This window comes from Echiichthys vipera (genome assembly GCF_963691815.1).
Source record: "Echiichthys vipera genome assembly, chromosome: 14".
NCBI classification, from domain to species: Eukaryota; Metazoa; Chordata; class Actinopteri; order Perciformes; family Trachinidae; genus Echiichthys; species Echiichthys vipera.
Genome location: NC_139839.1, coordinates 4915936 through 4938300, shown reverse-complemented (window position 1 = coordinate 4938300; position 22365 = coordinate 4915936). Strand labels below are relative to the sequence as shown.

The window sequence follows — 22365 nt, the reverse complement described above, 5'->3', positions numbered from 1 at the left end:
CAAGGTCATAATGGTGACGCGGTCATAATCGTGACGAGGTCATAATGGTGACGAGGTCATAATCGTGACAAGGTCATAATGGTGACGCGGTCATAATCGTGACGAGGTCATAATGGTGACGAGGTCATAATCGTGACAAGGTCATAATGGTGACGAGGTCATAATCGTGACAAGGTCATAATGGTGACGAGGTCATAATGGTGACGAGGTCATAATCGTGACAAGGTCATAATCGTGATGAGGTCATAATCGTGACGAGGTCATAATCGTGACGAGGTCATAATCGTGATGAGGTCATAATGGTGACGAGGTCATAATGGTGACAAGGTCATAATGGTGACGAGGTCATAATCGTGACGAGGTCATAATGGTGATGAGGTCATAATGGTGACGAGGTCATAATCGTGACAAGGTCATAATCATGATGAGGTCATAATCGTGACAAGGTCATAATGGTGACGCGGTCATAATGGTGACGAGGTCATAATGGTGACGAGGTCATAATCGTGACAAGGTCATAATGGTGACGAGGTCATAATCGTGACAAGGTCATAATCATGATGAGGTCATAATCGTGACGAGGTCATAATGGTGACGAGGTCATAATGGTGACGAGGTCATAATCGTGACAAGGTCATAATGGTGACGAGGTCATAATGGTGACGAGGTCATAATCGTGACGAGGTCATAATCGTGACGAGGTCATAATCGTGATGAGGTCATAATCGTGACCAGGTCATAATGGTGATGAGGTCATAATGGTGATGTCATAATGGTGACGCGGTGTTCTGCGTAGACGCTTGTTCAGACCCAGACAGAAGCTCCTGAACATCTTCGTCTCTCCAGTTCGATGTTTTCGTTGCCGTCTTTGTGTAAATCACGCTTCTCCTTCTTCGCCGTCGCAGGTTTGTGTTCTCCCGTTTTCATACATCGACGTCATCAACGCTGTAGTCGCACGCAGGCTCAGTCCGACTTCACGCAGACGTTTTACGCTCGACAGCTGAGAGGGTGAAGTCTGTTTAATGTCCTACAAACTCGGGTTTATGCTAAATGTGTCGATGCTTCATCACTTCACATTCAGCCGACGCGTTTGTGCAGAGAGACTTCCAACAAGCACATTTAACAGTGAGCGTACGAAGCAGAAGAGCGCGTTATTATTCATGTGTAACATCATCCCAGGGTCTTTTCCGGCAAATTCAGTCTTTAAAGAAGCCGTCGAGAACGATTTACGGAGAAATCCAAGAGAGTCGCTACAACACCTGGCACTGTTAGCTAACACTGAAGGCATTCAAAGGTCTTTTTTAACCACTAATGCTGCTGAAAATAACAGCAAACCTCTGCAGCAGCATGAGAAGAGTCCCTACACACACAACAAAGCGTCATCAGCGTAGAAAGTGAAGCCAGAGTTTATTAAAGAGTGTTTTAAAGACTTACCTACTGGCCCCTGTACCAGCTCCTCTCATAGTAAAGTCCATTACAGTGGATTACCAAAGTCAGTGTTTGATTTGTTTCTTAGAAAATGTCCCAACGTGGTAAAAAATCTCTTTAAATGTTAAAAATATTCAGTTTAAAGTGAAATCAAACAGAGAAAATCAGAGATTTCCAGGTTTCAGAGGCTGAAAACAACTTTTTCTGATGAAAACTAAAATAAAAACACGACTTCATGGATGAATTCATGTGATTTTATAGAAACAAAAATAACATTAAATCAGTTAATGGATCCAAACGTGACCAGAGAAAGTGTCTGAATGTACGCGGGGTTTCTGCAGCTTTAACTAAAGTCACATTCAAACACTTTCCAAACATTTCCAGAGTTTATTAAAAGAGAGTTTTTAATAACGCTGCAGAACGCACGGGAGCTCAGTTTGAACGAGATGAAGTGAATCATTCGTTTGCTTTAGTTTGGTCGATGACGCGTGCACGTACGTCCAACTTGTGCAACAGTTTCCGGAGAAAAATACGTTCTTTAATAGAGGACCTTTCATGCTTTAGGGCGCCCTCCCACTGTTCCTCCGTCCCGTGCCCCGTGCTTTAGGGCCCTTGTCCCCCCCTCCAGGCCCGTTTGTACTCACACTACCTGGGCCTCGGAGAATGCTTCTTGCTGCCTATACGTCATCACACCGTAACACGTCACACCCATTGATGACGTCATGGCGATGCGTGGCTTTGTTTCCAGATCTTTCCGTAGACCTCAGAGTTTTTGTGCGTCTTGTCGACTGTTTTTGAATCTTTTCATCGACCAAATCTGCAGTAAACACTCCACCTCCGCATCACACCAACGTGAACCTTTCACCGCCATTGTTTGAAATGTCCGCGCATGGTCCCTCCTTCTTTTTTCTACGTCCCAACAGGCGCACATAACGCTACTGCCGTAGGGCTTGTGCACGTGCTCATGCTCGTGCTCGTGCTCGTGCTCGTCCACGTGCAAACGGCTCCGCTAAAGCCCACCTCTTTCAAGCGGGCCGTGGACGGTCCGCTGGCCGCAGTTATGCGCGGAGCGGGTCCACTCACACTGCTTAAAGGTTCTAGGCTTTAGCTGAAAAAACGGTTTTGGCCCCGGCCAGAAGGACAGTGTGAGTACGCCCTTAGTAATTTCTGACCTTTAAATGTTGTTTTAATGTTAAATAAAACCAAAGCATCACATAATGAAGTCCCTGCAGAGCGGCTGGTTCGGCTGTGCTCAGCTCTGAACGCTAGCGTGTCGCTCGCTATCAGAGATTTCTTTAAATTTCCCGAACTTGTCTCAGTCGAGGAATCCTGACTTCATTTATTATTAATTATTCATTCGATTTGTTGATTAAATTAATAAAGACATTTCTCACAATGATGTGGAATTTAATATTGATTTATAAGGGACACAGGTCACATGTTTTAACTTGGTTTGATGTTTTTATTGGATAAAAACAAAGTATTAATATTTACTCTTCGTGTTTGTTGATAAGTGTTGTTTGTTTAAATCTTAAATCGTAGTAAAGACGATAAAGAAAGTTTAGTTCAGAGGGAAAGTGACGGAGACAAGTCCTGATAAAATGAAATATATATTTATTTACGCTGCAGGAGCGAACGTTTACGCTGTTTTTGACCCGTTCCTCGTGTTTCTCTCCCGCTCACAGACGGAAGATGTCCCTGAAGAGACGGCTGCTCTCCGTGTTCCTGTGCTGCGTTTACTGCGTGGCCTCGCTCTTCTGCCTCCACCCCAACCGCAACAACTGCGTCTCTGTTGGAGCGCGGTGAGTCCGTGAGTTTGAACCCTTCTCTCTTTAGTTTGTAGACGTTAACAAAGTGAAGGAGACCGAGTTTGCTCTTTTTGGTAAAACTCCAGAACACGGCCCACGGCGTAGAGCGTACCCACCGCTAACTTTTCTGCGAGTTTATTAGCTCCTTTCTAATGTTAGCTCAGTGAAACCTAAGATAGCTAATGTTAGCTCCTTGCTAATGTTAGCTCAGTGAAACCTAAGCTGGCTAATATTAGCTCCTTGCTAATGTCAGCTCAGTGAAACCTAAGCTGGCTAATGTTAGCTCCTTGCTAATGTTAGCTCTGTGAAACCTAAGCCGGCTAATATTAACACCTTGCTAATGTTAGCTCAGTGAAACCTAAGCTGGCTAATATTAACTCCTTGCTAATGTTAGCTCAGTGAAACCTAAGCTGGCTAATTTTAGCTGCTTGTCAATGTTAGCTCCTTGCTAATGTTAGCTCCTTGCTAATGTTAGCCCCTTGCTAACATTAGCTCAGTGAAACCTAAACTGCGTGAATCTGCCGCCGTTCTTCGTGGCGTTGCCTGATGGAGTGATTTACAAACAGCGAGCAGCGATATTGTAAATGAACGTGATTGGCCAACACGATGCCGGCCAATCACGTTCACTCTGGCTGTTTTGGCGGGAACACGCTCGCGGCTATGGCTGAGTTTCTCTGTTTCCTCACTTTTTAATTTCCCCTTCAGGAATCTGGTGTCAGTCGTCCAGCAGCTTTACCAGCGTGTCATTCGACAGCTGCGCACCACCCTCTGAGCCACAGGGCCCCCCGCCTTCAAACCAATAACTCCGGCCCTGCTACGGCGGCTACAGTGGCCACGACTGCCAAGTATGAGGTCATGTCCTGCAGTCGTGCATCCCCGACCGGACAGAAGAGGAAGAAAACACTCTTGGACTTTGAGGTTTTCTGTAATTATCTGACTTTAGTTTAGAAGATGATGAAAAAAGTTTATTTTTTTACGCAGTAACTTCACAAGGTGTGTGTGAGGTGTGTGTGAGGTGTGTGTGAGGTGTGAGTGAGGTGTGTGTGAGGTGTGTGTGTGTGTGTGAGGTGGAACGTTAGAAACCTGTCTCCAGGTGCTTTAGATTTCTGATGTCATTAAATCTTCTGCGCTGCATTAACAGCCTCCACAGAGCACACACACATCTGAGGTCTTTAAACCTGAATCTGCCAAAACAAAGAGAAATTAATAAAAGATTAATATCCCAGTAAATGTACCAAAAATAATACTTGACATGAACACCGTGTACACCTTTGTATTCATTTCATTTCCCCATTAATTTATTTATTTTTATGACTTTTTAATGTATTATTTTTCTTTTTTGCACAAATTTATTAATTTTTTATTTTATTTATTTTTCTGTCAGGTTCAGTCCTTAGATTTTTTTTTCCAGCAACGTAAATAATAAAGATATTTCCTTCACAATGATGTGGAATTTAATTTTTATTTAAAAGGGACACATTAAAATTATATTCATCTGGTTTGATGTGTTTATTGGATAAAAACTGGAGATCAAAGTTTAAGAACAAAGTATTTCTTTATATTTTCTACACATTTTACTATACTAATATTTTAATTTTTTGCACATATTTATTTTACATTTATTCATTTTAAAATGTATTTATTAATTTCTATATTTTTACATGTCTATGCATTTATGCTGTCACTCAAATAAATTATTAATAATGTAAAAAGAAATTTAAAAAAAACATTAAAAAATGAATAAAATAATTTAAAAAATGAATACATAAATAAAAGACAATTAAATTAGGAGAGTTAATGAATTGAATAATTAATAATACAATGGTAAATTAAAAAAAACAACTATTAACTTATGTAATATTTTATAAATTATAAAGTATTATTATTATAATATATTTATGTAATTTTTTGTACACGTAATTGCATAATAATTAATTTATTTTCATGTATTTATTTATTATTTTGTCAGCTTTGATCCTCCATACTAACGGGTCTCCACAAGATGGCGGTGCCGCGTCAGCGCGCGTGTGAGCTGCCGTTAAAGCTCCGGGAGAAGAAGCGCGCTCCTGTTTGACTTTAGCTCAAATGCGAAGCTAACAGCTGCGACAACTTCAGCGCGTGGACTTTATTAAAGTCGAGCCGCGTGATAAAGTCATGGAAACCGAGTGAAACAGCGGGTTCGGGATTTTACCGACACCAACAGGTACGTGACGTGTCCGCTGAATGTAACGGTAACGAGTTAGATAACTGCTCAAACTAGCCGTTAGCATAGCAGCTAACCGTACGAAACAGTTGGCCGTTAGCCTAGCAGCTAACCGTCAGAAACAGTTGGCCGTTAGCCTAGCAGCTAACCGTCAGAAACAGTTGGCCGTTAGCCTAGCAGCTAACCGTCAGAAACAGTTGGCCGTTAGCCTAGCCTTTAGCCTAGCAGCTAAACGTCAGAAACAGTTGACTGTTATCCTAGCCGTTAGCCTAGCAGCTTACCGTCAGAAACAGATTTCTGAAACAAATAAAAACATTTTTATTTTTTTAACATCAACACTAAAATACTTATATTTTAGCAGCCGCACGAGGAACATTAACAATCACAGATAACTTAATTTAATTTCCGTGACACTGTTGCTGCTTTCACCTAACCGTCACTCATAGTTATGCCCCTCCCACTTCTCTGCGTTCAAGCCAATCAAATTTGTTAAACACTTTGATTGACTGAGCTCACAGCCAATAGCAATCCCGCAACAGATACGACGTATTTCTCCGCTGTCACTTGTGGTAAGCCCCTCCCGCCTCTCTTTACCAGCCAATCGAATCAGTTAAACACTTTGATTGACTGAGCTCACAGCCAATAGCAACCCCGCAACAGATTTGACGGCTCTCTCTGCTGTCAATCATGATATGCCCCGCCCACTTCTGTGCGTTCCAGCCAATCGAATCAGTGAAACTTTGATTGACTGAGCTGACAGCCAATAGCAGCGCCACAACAGAAGCGCTGGCTCTGTCCGCGGTGTTCGTGTCTCTCCGGCGCAGTAACGCGGGGATGCTGATGCTGAGGAGCCTCGCTGATCAGTAGCATCGTTGTCTCTCCATGTTTCTCGCCATGTTGTATTGTGTGAGGCTGCAGCCCTGTGTTGACCTGTGTCTGGGCGCTCTGCTGTTGATTCTAGCCGGGCTGCAGCAGGCGGAAGCGGCCGCCGGCTCCGCGGAGATGGTCAACCTGAACTGGAAGCCGTTCATCTACGGAGGGATGGCCTCGATTGTCGCAGAATTTGGTAAGATACGTGATGCACCACATGCAGACCCCAACTGTGGTGTGCATTAACCATGGCATTGCATGCTCTATATGCAGAATAGGATTTTAATCTCCACCTATTTGCAAAAAAATCTGCAGGAGTATTTTCGCATCCACCTGAATCCATTTGTAAGCTCTTGGGTGCACATTAGGCCGGGGTCCCCAAACTTTTCCAGGCCAAGGCCACACTCCCAGACACTGGCTGTGAAAAACAGGGAGATTTTTCTCATCGGTGCATCGTTTAATTTTCTCATTTCTTGTATTTTAAACCTGATGAAGGAACCTTGTTCTAAAAATTGTTTCTTTGATATTCAATCAATGATTTTTAAGGACAATGGGGGGGAAAATGATGTAATGAGAACCAGAAGGCTAAATAATAAAGCACTCACACTGTAATGCATTGAGTCTGCAGTGTTTGCACGTGAAATTCACCACCATCTAACGGATCAACAGATATGGATTTTTTTCATCAGCATTGGCCAATTTTCTTGAGCCGATACGACTTTTGTTCCCTCAGTTTCCATCATAATAATTACCCAATGATGATAAAAAAACGTCTTGAGTCTAAATTTAAAAAATGTGACAAAAAAAAAACTATCAAGACGAGAACGCAGCAGCCCACATCGGCCGATACGATTCACCGAAAAAACGCAAACATTTCAGCTGACAATTCCGATCTGTCACTACTAAAGGATTAAAGTGAAATTCCTGCGTAAAAGCCTCCCATGGTCATTTTTTTCAGCACTTGCATACATCCAATAATCATGGAGACAGTTTTTTTCGGTATCGACTATTAAGGTAGAAATCCAGGAGAGATGCTAACAGCTGGATGTGGCTAACAGTGATTAGCTCGGGGCAGCACGGTGAAGGCATTCAAAGGTCTTTTTTAACCACTAATGCTGCTGAAAATAACAGCAAACCTCTGCAGCAGCATGAGAAGAGTCCCTACACACAACAAAGCAGCAACAACGTAGTTAGTGAAGCCAGAGTTTATTAAGAGTGTTTTAAAGTGTCCTCTAGGAGCATAAACGTGTGCTAAAGTGTCCTCTAGGAGCATAAACGTGTGCTGAAGTGTCCTCTAGGAGCATAAACGTGTGCTAAAGTGTCCTCTAGGAGCTAAAATGTGTGTTAAAGTGTCCTCTAGGAGCATAAACGTGTGTTAAAGTGTCCTCTAGGAGCATAAACGTGTGCTAAAGTGTCCTCTAGGAGCATAAATGTGTGCTAAAGTCTCCTCTAGGAGCCTAAACATGTACTAAAGTGTCCTCTAGGAGCCTAAACATGTGGTAAAGTGTCCTCTAGGAGCATAAACGTGTGGTAAAGTGTCCTCTAGGAGCATAAACGTGTGCTAAAGTGTCCTCTAGGAGCCTAAAGTGTCCTCATTCTCATTTGACTTCATTTCTAATCCTCAGGGACGTTTCCTATCGACCTGACGAAGACCCGGCTCCAGGTCCAGGGTCAGTCCCAGTACACGGAGGTGCGCTACAGAGGCATGTTCCACGCCCTCTTCAGGATCGGCAAGGAGGAGGGCATCCGGGCGCTGTACTCCGGGTGGGGAGACATGTTTTTTTATGCTCCCAACAAACAGATTCTGTGTAAAAATGCAGCGATTTTTCAAATCAAAATAAAGCTAACATCAAATAAATCTAACAGTAACTAAATGTGACAGAGTGTAACGGACATTGTGGTTAAACGCAGGTTTATACAATAAACAACAATACGCAGCGTGAAGTTTAGCAGTAGATTAAATAAAATAAGTACAAAGTAAAGAAGTGAGAACAGTGTTAAAGTGTAGCAGCGTTTCTTACTGCACTAAGTTACAGAACAACTCAATAAAGTGATGCAGTGATGATATAAAGTGACAATGTGATGAACAGGTGCAACAGTAAGTTTACTGTATGTTCTGTGTATAAATATGCAGTTAACCGCAGCTGTAACGGACTGTAAAAGCATTAAATTGCACCTTGAAAGTGCTTGGATCTTCTTTTTGGAACAGATGTAGAGACACTGAGACAGATGAAAGACGGACGTATCACAATCTGGATCAAATGGGAATTTTAAAACATTTATTTCACACTCATGTGAAAAAAACAACACATCCAAGACGCTGACGTTAAACACATTTAACATTAAACATAAAAAAAACAGGACTCTGTGAGGAAACAGAGTCCAGGATGAAACCAACTCACACTAAAGGAGTCTTGTAATGAACGTGTTTGACCTTTCAGGATCTCCCCGGCTCTGCTGAGACAAGCTTCCTACGGGACGATCAAGATCGGGACGTACAACTCTCTGAAGAGGCTGTTTGTCGCTCATCCTGAAGGTGAGAGTTAAAGCTGGTGTTCCCCGAGCCCAGGGTCCGTGTTCAGGGTCCGTGCCCAGGGTCCGAGCCCAGGGTCCGTGTTCAGGGTCCGTGTTCAGGGTCCGTGTTCAGGGTCTGTGTTCAGGGTCCGAGCCCAGGGTCCGTGTTCAGGGTCCGTGTTCAGGGTCAGAGCCCAGGGTCCGTGTTCAGGGTCTGTGTTCAGGGTCCGTGTTCAGGGTCCGTGTTCAGGGTCAGAGCCCAGGGTCCGTGTTCAGGGTCTGTGTTCAGGGTCCGTGTTCAGGGTCCGTGTTCAGGGTCAGAGCCCAGGGTCCGTGTTCAGGGTCTGTGTTCAGGGTCCGAGCCCAGGGTCCGTGTTCAGGGTCCGTGTTCAGGGTTAGAGCGCTCTGAACGCACCCTCCAAACCAGGGCAACATGGGTCTGCACTGATCTGAAGAAGAGAGGGAGGGAGAGAGGAGACGGAGAGAAAGAGGAGATGGAGAGAAAGAGGAGACGGAAAGAGAGGGAGAGAGAGAGGTGGAGAAGAAGAGATGAGAAGAGAGGGATAGAGGAGACTGAGAGAAAGAGAGGAGACAGAAAGAGAGAGAGGTGGAGAAGAAGAGAGGGATAGAGGAGACGGAAAGAGAGGGAGAGAGGAGAAGAAGAGAGGGATAGAGGAGACGGAAAGAGAGGGAGAGAGGAGAAGAAGAGAGGGAGAGAGAGGAGAAAAAGAGAGAGAGAGGAGATGGAGAGAAGACAGAAAGAGAGGGAGAGAAATCCATTGTTTACATTTGCAGCCTGATCTGCTTCTTTATTTTTAATGTTTTATTTTGTTGTTTATCAAGTTTAGTTGTGTTTCGTTCTGGTTTTAAATGTGAAACTTGTGTTTATGCTGCTGTCTTGGCGTGGAACATAATATATTAATAATAATACCAAGGTCAACTGTTTGTTTTTTTTGTTTTTTGGCAGCTTCAGGCCTCCGTATTTGTGCATTTTTGCTGCTTTTGATTAAAATAATGTCTCTCTCCCGTCAGACGAGACCATGGTCATCAACGTCTTCTGTGGCGTCGTGTCCGGAGTCCTGTCCTCGTCTCTGGCCAACCCCACGGACGTCCTCAAGGTGATTCCTCATTCGGGGGACCAAACTTACACCAAGATATACACTCACCGCCTTAATCCTGGATATCCGACCCTAATGGAAACACATTTTTTCTGTTTGTGTTCCAGATCAGGATGCAGGCGCAGGGCAGTCTCCTGCAGGGCAGCATGATGTCCAACTTCATGAACATCTACCAGACGGAGGGCACCAGAGGGCTGTGGAGGGTAAGTGCTGGATCTCCGTTTAAACTCAACACATGTTTAACGAACAAGTGCTGCATTCTCTCTAATGTCCAACAGGAGGAGACTCCACTTAAAGCTGCATTCTCTCTAATGTCCAGCAGGAGGAGACTCCACTTAAAGCTGCATTCTCTCTAATGTCCAGCAGGGGGAGACTCCACTTAAAGCTGCATTCTCTCTAATGTCCAGCAGGAGGAGACTCCACTTAAAGCTGCATTCTCTCTAATGTCCAGCAGGAGGAGACTCCACTTAAAGCTGCTTTCTCTCTAATGTCCAGCAGGGGGAGACTCCACTTAAAGCTGCATTCTCTCTAATGTCCAGCAGGAGGAGACTCCACTTAAAGCTGCATTCTCTCTAATGTCCAGCAGGAGGAGACTCCACTTAAAGCTGCATTCTCTCTAATGTCCAGCAGGAGGAGACTCCACTTAAAGCTGCATTCTCTCTAATGTCCAGCAGGAGGAGACTCCACTTAAAGCTGCATTCTCTCTAATGTCCAACAGGAGGAGACTCCACTTAAAGCAGGGCATGGTTTACCTGGTGACATGAGTTTGTCGTCCTGTGACGGTGTTAAAATCCTCTTCCTCCTCAGGGCGTCATCCCCACAGCGCAGCGAGCAGCCATCGTGGTCGGAGTGGAACTTCCTGTCTACGACATAACAAAGAAGCACCTCCTTCGCTCTGGCGTCATGGGAGACACCATTCTGACACATTTCATGTAAGTTTATTCATCCTTAATGTCGTGTGATTATCATACTGGTGCGTTAACTATCTTCTAAGGTCACACTCCCACTGTTCCTCCGTGCCGTGCCCCAGCACGTTTCACGGCTAAAGTCTGGTTCCTTTGACCAGTGTGAGTGCAACCGTACCACGTCTAGGAGCGGCAAGCTTGCTGTCCACGGCCCGTTTGGGAGAGGTGGGCTTTTGTACCTACAGCAGTTCTGAGGTCATTTCCTGTGCGCCTGTTGGGACGTAGAAAAAAGAAGGAGGGACCATGCGCGGACATTTCAAACAATGGCGGTGAAAGGTTCACGTTGGTGTGATGCGGAGGTGGAGTGTTTACTGCAGATTTGGTCGATGAAAAGATTCAAAAACAGTCGACAAGACGCACAAAAACTCTGAGGTCTACGGAAAGATCTGTAAACAAAGCCACGCATCGCCATGACGTCATCAATGCGTGTGACGTGTTACGGCGTGATGACGTATAGGCAGCAAGAAGCATTCTCCGAGGCCCAGGTAGTGTGAGTACAAACGGGCCTGGAGGGGGGGACAAGGACCCTAAAGCACGGGGCACGGGACGCACGCACAGTGGGAGGGCGCCCTTACTGACTAAAAGAAATATCAATCTTACGATATTCATCTGTAAATCTCTACTTACTTCTTTTAAATCACAATCCAGTGATTAATCATGAAAACTACTCTGAGTAAAGCACCTTTGTTTCTGCCCCGAGTGTTAACCTCGTGTGTGTGTGTGTGTGTGCAGTTCCAGTTTCACGTGCGGCCTGGCGGGGGCGCTCGCCTCCAACCCCGTGGACGTGGTGCGGACCCGTATGATGAACCAGCGCGTGTCGTCGGGAGCCCCCATGTATAAGGGAACACTGGACGGGGTGATGCAGACGTGGAGGAACGAGGGCTTCTTCGCGCTCTATAAAGGATTCTGGCCCAACTGGCTGCGGCTGGGGCCGTGGAACATCATCGTATCCTTTTTACGGAACGCTCTAGTCCGCGGGAAAACTGCAAGTCTGTAAAAAAGTGTAAACTGGTGTGAGTTCGGCAGAGGTGGGAAGGAGTCGCACTTAAGTCGCATAAAAAACTCCGGATCTGTAAAACGCTCCTGGAGTCACTTTCCTAAGGAGCGATCCCAGACGGTTGAGCGGAGCTGGGCGGAGTCAAGGTGGACGAAAGTCATCTGCCGATAGTCAGGTCACGTCTGAATCTCCAACTTCAAACTAACTTCACCGCGGTCGGCTGCTGCAGTTTGATTAGTGACACAACAGAATCACAGAATCCAACATCTGTGTTAAACTCATTCAGAAACTATCAACGTTAGCTTGTTGCTAATGTTAGCTTGTTGCTAATGTTAGCTTGTTGCTAATGTTAGCTTTATGAGAGATTCATTTTTAGATCGGCGTTCATTAAATTACACATTTCTAAAAAGTGTTTTCTTGCCTCCATCTGCTGCTAACGCCGTTAAACTGGGAGAAATACACGTTAGTTATTAATGTCAGCTAAAGGTGACTCCACTGGAAACCGGAGGGTAGTCGGTTCGAGTCCCCATGTGGACCATGAATGGAGTGTGGACTGGTGGCTGGAGTGGTGCCAGTTCATCTCCTGGGCACTGCAGAGGTGCTGTTGAGCAAGGCACCGAACCCCCAACTGCTCGGGCGCTGGTCACTGGCAGCCCCCTCGCTCTGACATCTCTCCATTAATTTTCCTGTTTGTGCATCTGTGTGTATTTCAGGCGTGTGCGTGCGTGCGTGCGTGTGTGTGTGTGTGTGTGTGTGTGTTGTGTGTGTGTGTAAATAATAACAATAACAGATTGAAAAAATTGCAGCAAATATTCATCAAAATCCACCATAATCATGAATATATCAGTCAGAATATCTACAAACAGATGTCTATATGTCTATATCTACACTTTAACTCTATGTTATTACTTATTAAAAGCATAAAAGACGTGATTAGGACTTGCTGCTGCCCTCAGAGACTTGACTTGGACTTGCTGCTGCCCTCAGAGACTTGATCAGGCCTTGCTGCTGCCCTCAGAGACTTGACTTGGACTTGCTGCTGCCCTCAGAGACTTGACTTGGACTTGCTGCTGCCCTCAGAGACTTGACTTGGACTTGCTGCTGCCCTCAGAGACTTGACTTGGACTTGCTGCTGCCCTCAGAGACTTGACTTGGACTTGCTGCTGCCCTCAGAGACTTGACTTGGACTTGCTGCTGCCCTCAGAGACTTGACTTGGACTTGCTGCTGCCCTCAGAGACTTGATCAGGCCTTGCTGCTGCCCTCAGAGACTTGACTTGGACTTGCTGCTGCCCTCAGAGACTTGACTTGGACTTGCTGCTGCCCTCAGAGACTTGACTTGGACTTGCTGCTGCCCTCAGAGACTTGATCAGGCCTTGCTGCTGCCCTCAGAGACTTGACTTGGACTTGCTGCTGCCCTCAGAGACTTGATCAGGCCTTGCTGCTGCCCTCAGAGACTTGACTTGGACTTGCTGCTGCCCTCAGAGACTTGACTTGGACTTGCTGCTGCCCTCAGAGACTTGACTTGGACTTGCTGCTGCCCTCAGAGACTTGATCAGGCCTTGCTGCTGCCCTCAGAGACTTGATCAGGCCTTGCTGCTGCCCTCAGAGACTTGACTTGAACTTGCTGCTGCCCTCAGAGACTTGACTTGGACTTGCTGCTGCCCTCAGAGACTTGACTTGGACTTGCTGCTGCCCTCAGAGACTTGACTTGGACTTGCTGCTGCCCTCAGAGACTTGACTTGGACTTGCAGAAAGTGACCTGTGACCATCTCTGCATCGTGACTGTTTCCTTAACTCACTCCTCAGTTCTTCATCACCTTCGAGCAGCTGAAGAAGCTCCCGTTTTAAGCGCAGAGGCAGGAAGTGGGACTTTGTGTCGGGTAGAACGGGCTGTGAGCACGGCAGCGCCCGGAGATTCAGCACCAGTATCTTCACACTCCCTCAGACTCCTGACACCACTGATCCAGATGTTACTCATCCAAACCCTCTGTTTCCTTCTTCCTCTTCTTCTTCTTCTGCCACGTCTTTTATTTATTCGCTGGTTCTGTTCTCGTACTGTTTTAAGGAGCGTCGCTCTCGCCCTCCGCGGACACTCCGCAGGCACTCCGCGGGCAGCTCAATGTTTTAGCAGACCACTGAAAGTTTGTGTTGATTTCCTTGAGCTGATTGGGAAAGACAGAGTTTCCCGCTGTGGATCGGGTGAGTGGAAACTTGTGATGTGTTTTTTTTGTTTTGATGACACTTTTGATTGTTTGTTCAGGATTCGCACACAGAAAAAACATGGGGATGAGTTCATGAATAAGCCTGAGGACGTGCATGGCTGCGATGTTTGTGATCGACGTTTTAAAATGAATGACACAGTTTTTTTTGAATGCGTAGTAACTGCATGATATGAGCTCGAAAACCCCGGCTAAAACACGCCGTAAACAGGCTTCATATGGAGTGGGAAAAACACCCAATCTGGCAACAGCAGCCACCCCCTCCAGGCCCGTTTGTACTCACACTACCTGGGCCTCGGAGAATGCTTCTTGCTGCCTATACGTCATCACGCCGTAACACGTCACACGCATTGATGACGTCATGGCGATGCGTGGCTTTGTTTCCAGATCTTTCCGTAGACCTCGGAGTTTTTGTGCGTCTTGTCGACTGTTTTTGAATCTTTTCATCGACCAAATCTGCAGTAAACACTCCACCTCCGCATCACACCAACGTGAACCTTTCACCGCCATTGTTTGAAATGTCCGCGCATGGTCCCTCCTTCTTTTTTCTATGTCCCAACAGGCGCACAGGAAATGACCTCAGAACCGCCGTAGGCCTCGTGCTCGTACACGTGCGCACACTCGTGCTCGTACACGTGCAAACGTGCTTTACTAAAGCCCACCTCTCCCAAACGGGCCGTGGACGGCGAGCGTGCCGCTCCTAGACGCGGAGGCACAAAAAGATCATGGGTTAAAAGTTAAAGCTGTTAAAATAATGTTGTCCGTGGTTCTTTACGGTCCGTGGCAGTGATTGTGAAGAGGTGGTGGTGTGGATGCAGCCGGAGTCAGATGAGAGATCGTGCGAATACTAAAACAACTGTTACATGAAGTTTCTGTTTTGAGAGAAAACGACGCTGCGGATCTTTTATAAACGACGCTCGTCGTTTTCAAAGTGTCGTAAAGCCTCTGAACATGGACCCAAGCTGCCAAAGTCCAAAATAACTGCAGAACTTAATTAATACTTTAAATTAAATTTACTGAAAATAATTGTATAAATCAATTAGAATTGATTAAATGTGACATAAATAGATGTTTTGTTTTTAAATATTACTTATTTATTTACAATTGTATTAATTCCACTATTTATTTTCTATTTAATTTTACACATTTTTTTTATTTCTTAAATATTTTTCTAAATAGTTTAATATTTATTTATTTATTTAAAATGTATTTATTTTATTTATTTTTATTTGAATAACAGCCCACTCGTTGACATTAAACAGAAATAAAGAAGATAAATACAAATGTTTTTAAATGATATTTAACGACTGAAATTAAAATAAAATACATTTCAAATAATATGTATTTGTTTTTTTAATATAAAGATATTAAATGTAATTTGTTTTATTTACTTATTTATGTTTTAATGTTTTTTTACATTTATTCATGAACTATTTTCTTTTTACATAATTTAATCAGTTTGAACATCAGCCGCGTCGTTTGCTTAATAATCTAAAAAGAAATATAAATTAAAAAATATAAATACATTTTTAAAATGAATAAATATAAAAAGTAATTTGAAAAAAATAAAGATCCATTAGAAATAAATTTGAAATAAATTTAAAAATGTATAAAAGTTAAATAAATACATGAGTAGGAAAATTAAACCAAGTTAATAAATAAGGGAATTATTACAAAGTTAAATAAACAAAGATAATATCAGTTTATGTCACATTTAAGTAATGAATCCACAACATTTCATTTCATATTTCTGGAGTTATTTATTTCTATTTTGTATGTTTTTGGCCGGTTCGGTGCTTTAATTATTTAATTCATCTTTAAATGGACCTGAAATCCCCCAAAATAAGGTTTTTATTCTCTTTATGGTTTGGACTCCGATCGTCTGTGACTCAAAGAAGTTTGACTTGAAACATTCGAACCAAAGCCTCCGACGCGCCTCGTTTATTCTTTAACAACCAAAAGGTTTTTTCTTTTCTCAACTTCATTTTTATTATTTCAATGAAGGTGTGTGTTTGTTTGTTACATGTCATCATGTACACACTGCTCACACCCTTTCACACACAGGTGCACGTTTGTCTTATATGTTCTCTCCGTGTCCGCGTGTACAGATGACGCCTTTGTTCGGAGACGTTAGCGTTTTTACCTCTTTAACGCAAAAACAATCCAACAATCACCAGCTCTGGTTTTGTCCAAATTCATCTTTTTTATGTGACTTTTGCCCAAAAATCATGTTCCAAATTCATTTGTTTGTTAATATTAATATTTGAATACATTTCGAATAATATAAATAACGTTTTGACCATTAAAAGCCTTCAGTGAGACCTACATTGGTGACAAAATGAAGCTGTACGTGTTCTTCTGTCCACCAGAGGGCAGTGTATCAATGACAACAGGCAGGAAATGATGTTTTCAGAGGAAAAACACATTGTCACGACTGTTCTTAATTAAAAGTCCAGCGTGACAGCCGCTCTTTTGGGTCTTTGTTCACGCCCTCCCGCCACACGTTTGATATCTCACGTCCTGACAAGCTAACGTTAGCTGATCTTACATTAGCTGATCTAACGTAACCGTGTCTCCAGTCGGACGCCGTTCACTGGTTTTATCTCTATCCAGACGGATCCGGTCTGACGCAGTTTCTGGTCTTTACGTGGTGATTTTACTGTTTGATCTGCACCGAAGTGGAAGTAGAATTAATTCACACATTTCTAAGAAGCTCCAAGTGTTATTTCATATTTGATGAACATTTCTGTGTCAGATTATTAAAATAAAGTGACGTTGATGAGAGAAAGCAGTCAGAAAGTTTGGGCGACGCTTTATCTTGGAGCTGTAAAAGCATAGGCTTTTATTGTGAAGGACTGAAGTTTGGTCCTGGATGTTTAGACAACATTTATGAACTTTTATTGTGAAGGACCGAAGTTTGGACAACATTGATTTGCTTTTATTGTGAAGGACTGAAGTTTGGACAACATTGATGTACTTTTATTGTGAAGGACTGAAGTTTGGAATACATTTATGTACTTTTATTGTGAAGGGCTGAAGTTTATTGATGTGCTTTTAATGTGAAGGCCGAAAGTTTGATAGAATGTAGTGAGAAACTGTCGTCTGCAGACTCGGATGTGTTGGAGCCGCAGCTAAAGAAGCTAATTTTAGCACTGATCATGTGACGACCAGGATTCATAATAACCATATAGTGTTGAAACGCCCTCTAGTGGACAGAACGCGTAACAACCACCGTTAGTGTCATTAGAAATAAGAAGGAATGGAAAAGGATTAAAGAGGAAGATTTTATCACATTACAAAATAAAAGTCACCAGTACGGTAAAATACGTATTTGTATGGAGCTCATTCTGTCTTTTCTGGAGCTTTTTCGTGCCGACGCGTGACGACACGCAGCTACCCCCGTTGGTGTCGCTGTGGTACGGTCGAGTAAAGTTGGGAGAGTTGTTCTGTTACAGCATTTTCTCACGGTTACTGTCTCAATATTAAGGTCAAAATATTATTTATTTCAGTGAATTTGAACATTTTGAATGTCAATCAAGTAACTGACCACAGATGGACGCAAGTAGGCGTTTTTAAATGACTTTATCAGCTAACGTTACGAAGCAAACATCGGCAGATCCACGCAGCACCTCAGTTACAGCGTAGCTAAGTTACAGCGTCGCTAAGTTACAGCGTCGCTAAGTTACAGCGTCGCTAAGTTACAGCGTCGCTAAGTTACAGCGTCGCTAAGTTACAGCGTAGCTAAGTTACAGCGTCGCTAAGTTACAGCGTAGCTAAGTTTCAGCGTAGAATCTGCTGCCTTTTGCTTTGTGCCGTTGACTGATTGGCAAACAGCTAGCGTTAGCGTTAGCATGATTTAATTTTACAGCTTCGTATCAACCAGCACCGGCCAATCACGGTCAGTCTCAACGTTCTGTTCGATGCTCGCGGCTGCACTTCACTTAAACAGCCCGCGGCGTTGCTAATCACAAGTCTCCTGAACTTATCCGTAGAGTCCATTAGCGCTCGACCTGTCGTTCTTCCCTGTGGTCGCGTTTGTGTCGTTTCTGGCAAAAATCCTGATGAGTTTGATCTGTTTTCTAATTGTTTTTGAAGAGTTCTGCTTCGTACGTTGCTCTGATTTAATCCCGTACTTTGCTCTGATTAGCTTCGTACGTTGCTCTGATTTAGCTTCGTACGTTGCTCTGATTAATCCCGTACGTTGCTCTGATTTAGCTTCGTACGTTGCTCTGATTTAGCTTCGTACGTTGCTCTGATTTAATCCCGTACGTTGCTCTGATTAGCTTTGTACGTTGCTCTGATTAGCTTTGTACGTTGCTCTGATTTAGCTTCGTACGTTGCTCTGATTAGATTTTGTACGTTGCTCTGATTAGATTTCGTACGTTGCTCTGATTTAATCCCGTACGTTGCTCTGATTAGCTTTGTACGTTGCTCTGATTAGCTTCGTACGTTGCTCTGATTAGCTTCGTAAGTTGCTCTGATTTAGCTTCGTACGTTGCTCTGATTAGCTTCCTAAGTTGCTCTGATTTAGCTTCGTACGTTGCTCTGATTTAGCTTCGTACGTTGCTCTGATTTAGCTTCGTACGTTGCTCTGATTTAGCTTCGTACGTTGCTCTGATTTAGCTTCGTACGTTGCTCTGATTTAGCTTCGTACGTTGCTCCGATTAGCTTCGTACGTTGCTCTGATTAACTTCGTACGTTGCTCTGATTTAGCTTCGTACGTTGCTCTGATTTAGCTTTGTACGTTGCTCCGATTAGATTTTCGTACGTTGCTCTGATTTAATCCCGTACATTGCTCTGATTAGCTTTGTACGTTGCTCTGATTAGCTTCGTACGTTGCTCTGATTTAATCCCGTACGTTGCTCTGATTAGCTTCGTACGTTGCTCCGATTAGCTTCGTACGTTGCTCCGATTAGCTTCGTACGTTGCTCTGATTAGCTTCGTACGTTGCTCTGATTAGCTTCGTACGTTGCTCTGATTAGCTTCGTACGTTGCTCTGATTGGATCCGTTTTTATTTATCGTGTCTGTGTCTTGAGCCCTTCGTCGTCACGCTGCCGTGTTTGCGTGTCGTCTGTTTCTCTGTGGCTGAAAACTTCCTGTTTCCCGTCTGTGACGTGTACAAAGCGTCACAGACGGAGCGACGGCTACAGGAAGTTATTTTAATTTATTTAAAGCTTCAGTTTTGACCAAAGTTTGAATCAAAGTGTTTCCAAATAAAAAACTGCTCTGTGGCTCAAACGCTGCTGAACTCACTGTTGTTGTTTTGTTTTGCACTTTCTCTTCATGATAAAAGTTTCATCTGTTTCATCTGATTCTTTCATTTCCTGCTCGTTTCTTGTGTTTTCTGTTCATTATTTTTAATGTTTAATGTTCTGAACCTGAAACATCCAGAATAATTACATAACTCAATAAATGATTTCATAAATAAACTAATAAGCCGTTAAATGGGTCATTAATAATAAGAATGAACGATGATCAGTGAACTAATGTCACATAATTCTTCTTTATTTATTTAACATTTAATTAATTCCCCTGTTTATTATCTGTTTAATTTTGTCTTCATTCAAATAATCAACACATTTCTATTTTTTCTTAAATTGTTTTAATGTGATATTTAATTGAAATGTATTTATTTAATTTATTTATATTTATATGTATTTAAATCACATTATTCAGAAATAAGGAAAATAAATCAATATTTTTAATTAAATTTGATGAATTAATGAAAAGTAAATCTATAACAAATGAATAAACAAATGGAAAAAACAAATTTCTCGTGATTTAAATTAAATTTGATGAATTCATTAAAAATAAATGCAAAAATAAATGTAAAATAATTCATAAATAAATGGGAAAAATGAATTCATTAAATCAAATGTGTATCAATTAATTAACGCCTACATTTATTTTTGGTACATTCGACGGCATATTCACGTTTTTATTAAGTTATTTATTAAGTTTTTTATTCCTGTATTTATTTTTAACACTAAACCGTTTCTCTGATCAGATTTAGAGTGAAAGGATTTTTACATCCTGAGTTTAAACTTTGATTAAAAGCAAAGTTCCCCGGATGATTTCTGACACGAAGACGATTCATTTTTGTGTCACAAGTTTTCTGAAAGTGTGTGTTTCGATGCAAATGAGGTGTTTTTTAACGTGGCAGTTGCTCAGCCCATAGGTGACTTGGCTGGGAACCGTAGGGTCGCTGGTTCAAGTCCCTGTGTGGACCACGAATGGAGCGTGGACTGGTGGCTGGAGAGGTGCCAGTTAATCTCCTGGGCACTGCCGAGGTGCTGTTGAGGCACCGAACCCCCAACTGCTCAATTGCATGTATAGGTCCTGTTTGTGCATGTGTGTGTGACATGTATAATAATAAGAGTCAAAATTGAATTTCCCCGTGTGGGATGAAAATAAAGTAATTCTTATTATTATTCTTCTTCTAAAGGAGAAATCTGCAGACACAGTGAAAGAAAACATGTTAAAGTGTAATTCTGGTGTAAACTCCTCCTCCAGGGTCTTCTTCTGCACTTTAATCATCAGTAACCATGGAGACGGTTTTTATTAAGGTAGAAATCCAGGAGAGATGCTAACAGCCGGACGTGGCTAACAGTGGTTAGCTCGGGGCAGCACGGTGAAGGCATTCAAAGGTCTTTTTTAACCACTAATGCTGCTGAAAATAACAGCAAACCTCTGCAGCAGCATGAGAAGAGTCCCTACACACACACACACACACACACACACAGCATGAGAAGAGTCCCTACACACACACACACACACACACACAGCATGAGAAGAGTCCCTACACACACACACACACACACAGCATGAGAAGAGTCCCTACACACACACACACACACACACACAGCATGAGAAGAGTCCCTACACACACACACACACACACACACACAGCATGAGAAGAGTCCCTACACACACACACACACACACAGACACACACAGCATGAGAAGAGTCCCTACACACACACACACAGACACACACAGCATGAGAAGAGTCCCTACACACACACACACAGACACACACAGCATGAGAAGAGTCCCTACACACACACACACACACACACACAGCATGAGAAGAGTCCCTACACACACACACACACACACAGACACACACAGCATGAGAAGAGTCCCTACACACACACACACAGACACACACAGCATGAGAAGAGTCCCTACACACACAGCATGAGAAGAGTCCCTACACACACACACACACACACAGCATGAGAAGAGTCCCTACACACACACACACACACACAACCCTTTTTTGGATCAAACTGATCGGTTTCCTTATCGTCAATACTCTCGTTAACCGCTCTTTAAGATCTGCAGAACAAAACAAACACCTGCACCTGCACCTGTGCACCTGCTACGGCCCCTTCTCCCTTCAGTCAGACATCGTTTCACTGAATCGAGCTCTAAAGACGAGAAAAACACCAAACTCTCAACACTGAGGGGAAGAAAGGAGCTTCTGCTGAAGAGTTTCTCCTTAATTCAAACAAATTACTGTGTGTTTCACTTCTTCAGTCGTTCTGATTTAAAATCTGTATTAATAAGTGATCCACCGGTGGATTGTAACTCCAGGTAGGGAACAAGTCCTGACCCCGAGTGAAGGAGTTCAAGGACCTCTGGATCTGGTTCACGAGTGAGGGGACGATGGAGCGTGAGTTTGGCCGGAGAATCGGAGCAGCGGGGGCGGAGCTGCAGTCGCTCTACCCCACCGTTGTGATGAACAGAGAGCTGAGGAAGACAAAGCTCTGGATCTACCCTCAGTCCTGGTTCCTACCCTCACCTGTGGTCATGAAAGCTGGGTCAGGACCCAAAGAACCAGGTCCAGGTCAGGACCCAAAGAACCAGGTCCAGGTCCAAGCGTCTGAAATGTGTTTCCTCAGGAGGGGGGCTGGAGTCTCCCTTAGAGAGAGGGGGAGAAGTTCAGCATCCGTGAGGAACTCGGAGTAGAGCCGCTGCTCCTTTGCGTTGAAAGGAGCCAGTTGAGGTGGTTCAGGATCATCTGGTAAGGATGAACCCTGGGCGCCTCCCTAGGGAGGTGTTCCAGGCACGTCCAGCTGGGAGGAGGCCTCGGGGAAGACCCAGGACCAGGTGGAGAGATTAGATCTCCACACTGGCCTGGGAACGCCTCAGGATCCCCCAGTTAGAGCTGGTTAATGTGGCCCGGGAAAGGGAAGTTTGGGGTCCCCTGCTGGAGCTGCTGCCCCTGAGACCTGA

The 22365-nt window shown here is 43.6% G+C and overlaps 1 protein-coding gene across 2 annotated transcripts; it reads left to right on the top strand.

Annotated features, from left to right (window-relative positions):
• The first annotated feature begins 5302 nt into the window (after nucleotides 1-5302).
• slc25a14 (solute carrier family 25 member 14) lies at nucleotides 5303-15362 on the top strand. 2 transcript variants are annotated; one of them, XM_083926426.1, is made up of 9 exons: nucleotides 5303-5439; nucleotides 6401-6505; nucleotides 7935-8073; nucleotides 8751-8845; nucleotides 9856-9941; nucleotides 10049-10144; nucleotides 10749-10873; nucleotides 11639-11852; nucleotides 13711-15362. In XM_083926426.1, the coding sequence occupies exons 2-9, from the start codon at nucleotides 6442-6444 to the stop codon at nucleotides 13750-13752; spliced, it is 861 nt and encodes a 286-aa protein (XP_083782552.1). In that variant the 5' UTR covers nucleotides 5303-5439; nucleotides 6401-6441; the 3' UTR covers nucleotides 13753-15362. The 2 variants fall into 2 exon arrangements, with proteins under 2 accessions (XP_083782552.1, XP_083782551.1); XM_083926425.1 differs by lacking the exon at nucleotides 5303-5439 and having other exon boundaries at nucleotides 6388-6505.
• Nucleotides 15363-22365: the final 7003 nt, after the last annotated feature.

What these genes read in the sequence shown, in the direction of transcription:
- slc25a14 (XM_083926426.1), top strand. Translation starts at nt 6,442, where the DNA reads ATGGTCAACCTGAACTGGAAGCCGTTCATCTACGGAGGGATGGCCTCG. An exon ending in ACCCCACGGACGTCCTCAAG is followed by an intron (nt 9,942 to 10,048) that starts GTGATTCCTCAT and finishes TTTGTGTTCCAG; the next exon opens with ATCAGGATGCAGGCGCAGGG. An exon ending in ACCATTCTGACACATTTCAT is followed by an intron (nt 10,874 to 11,638) that starts GTAAGTTTATTC and finishes GTGTGTGTGCAG; the next exon opens with TTCCAGTTTCACGTGCGGCC.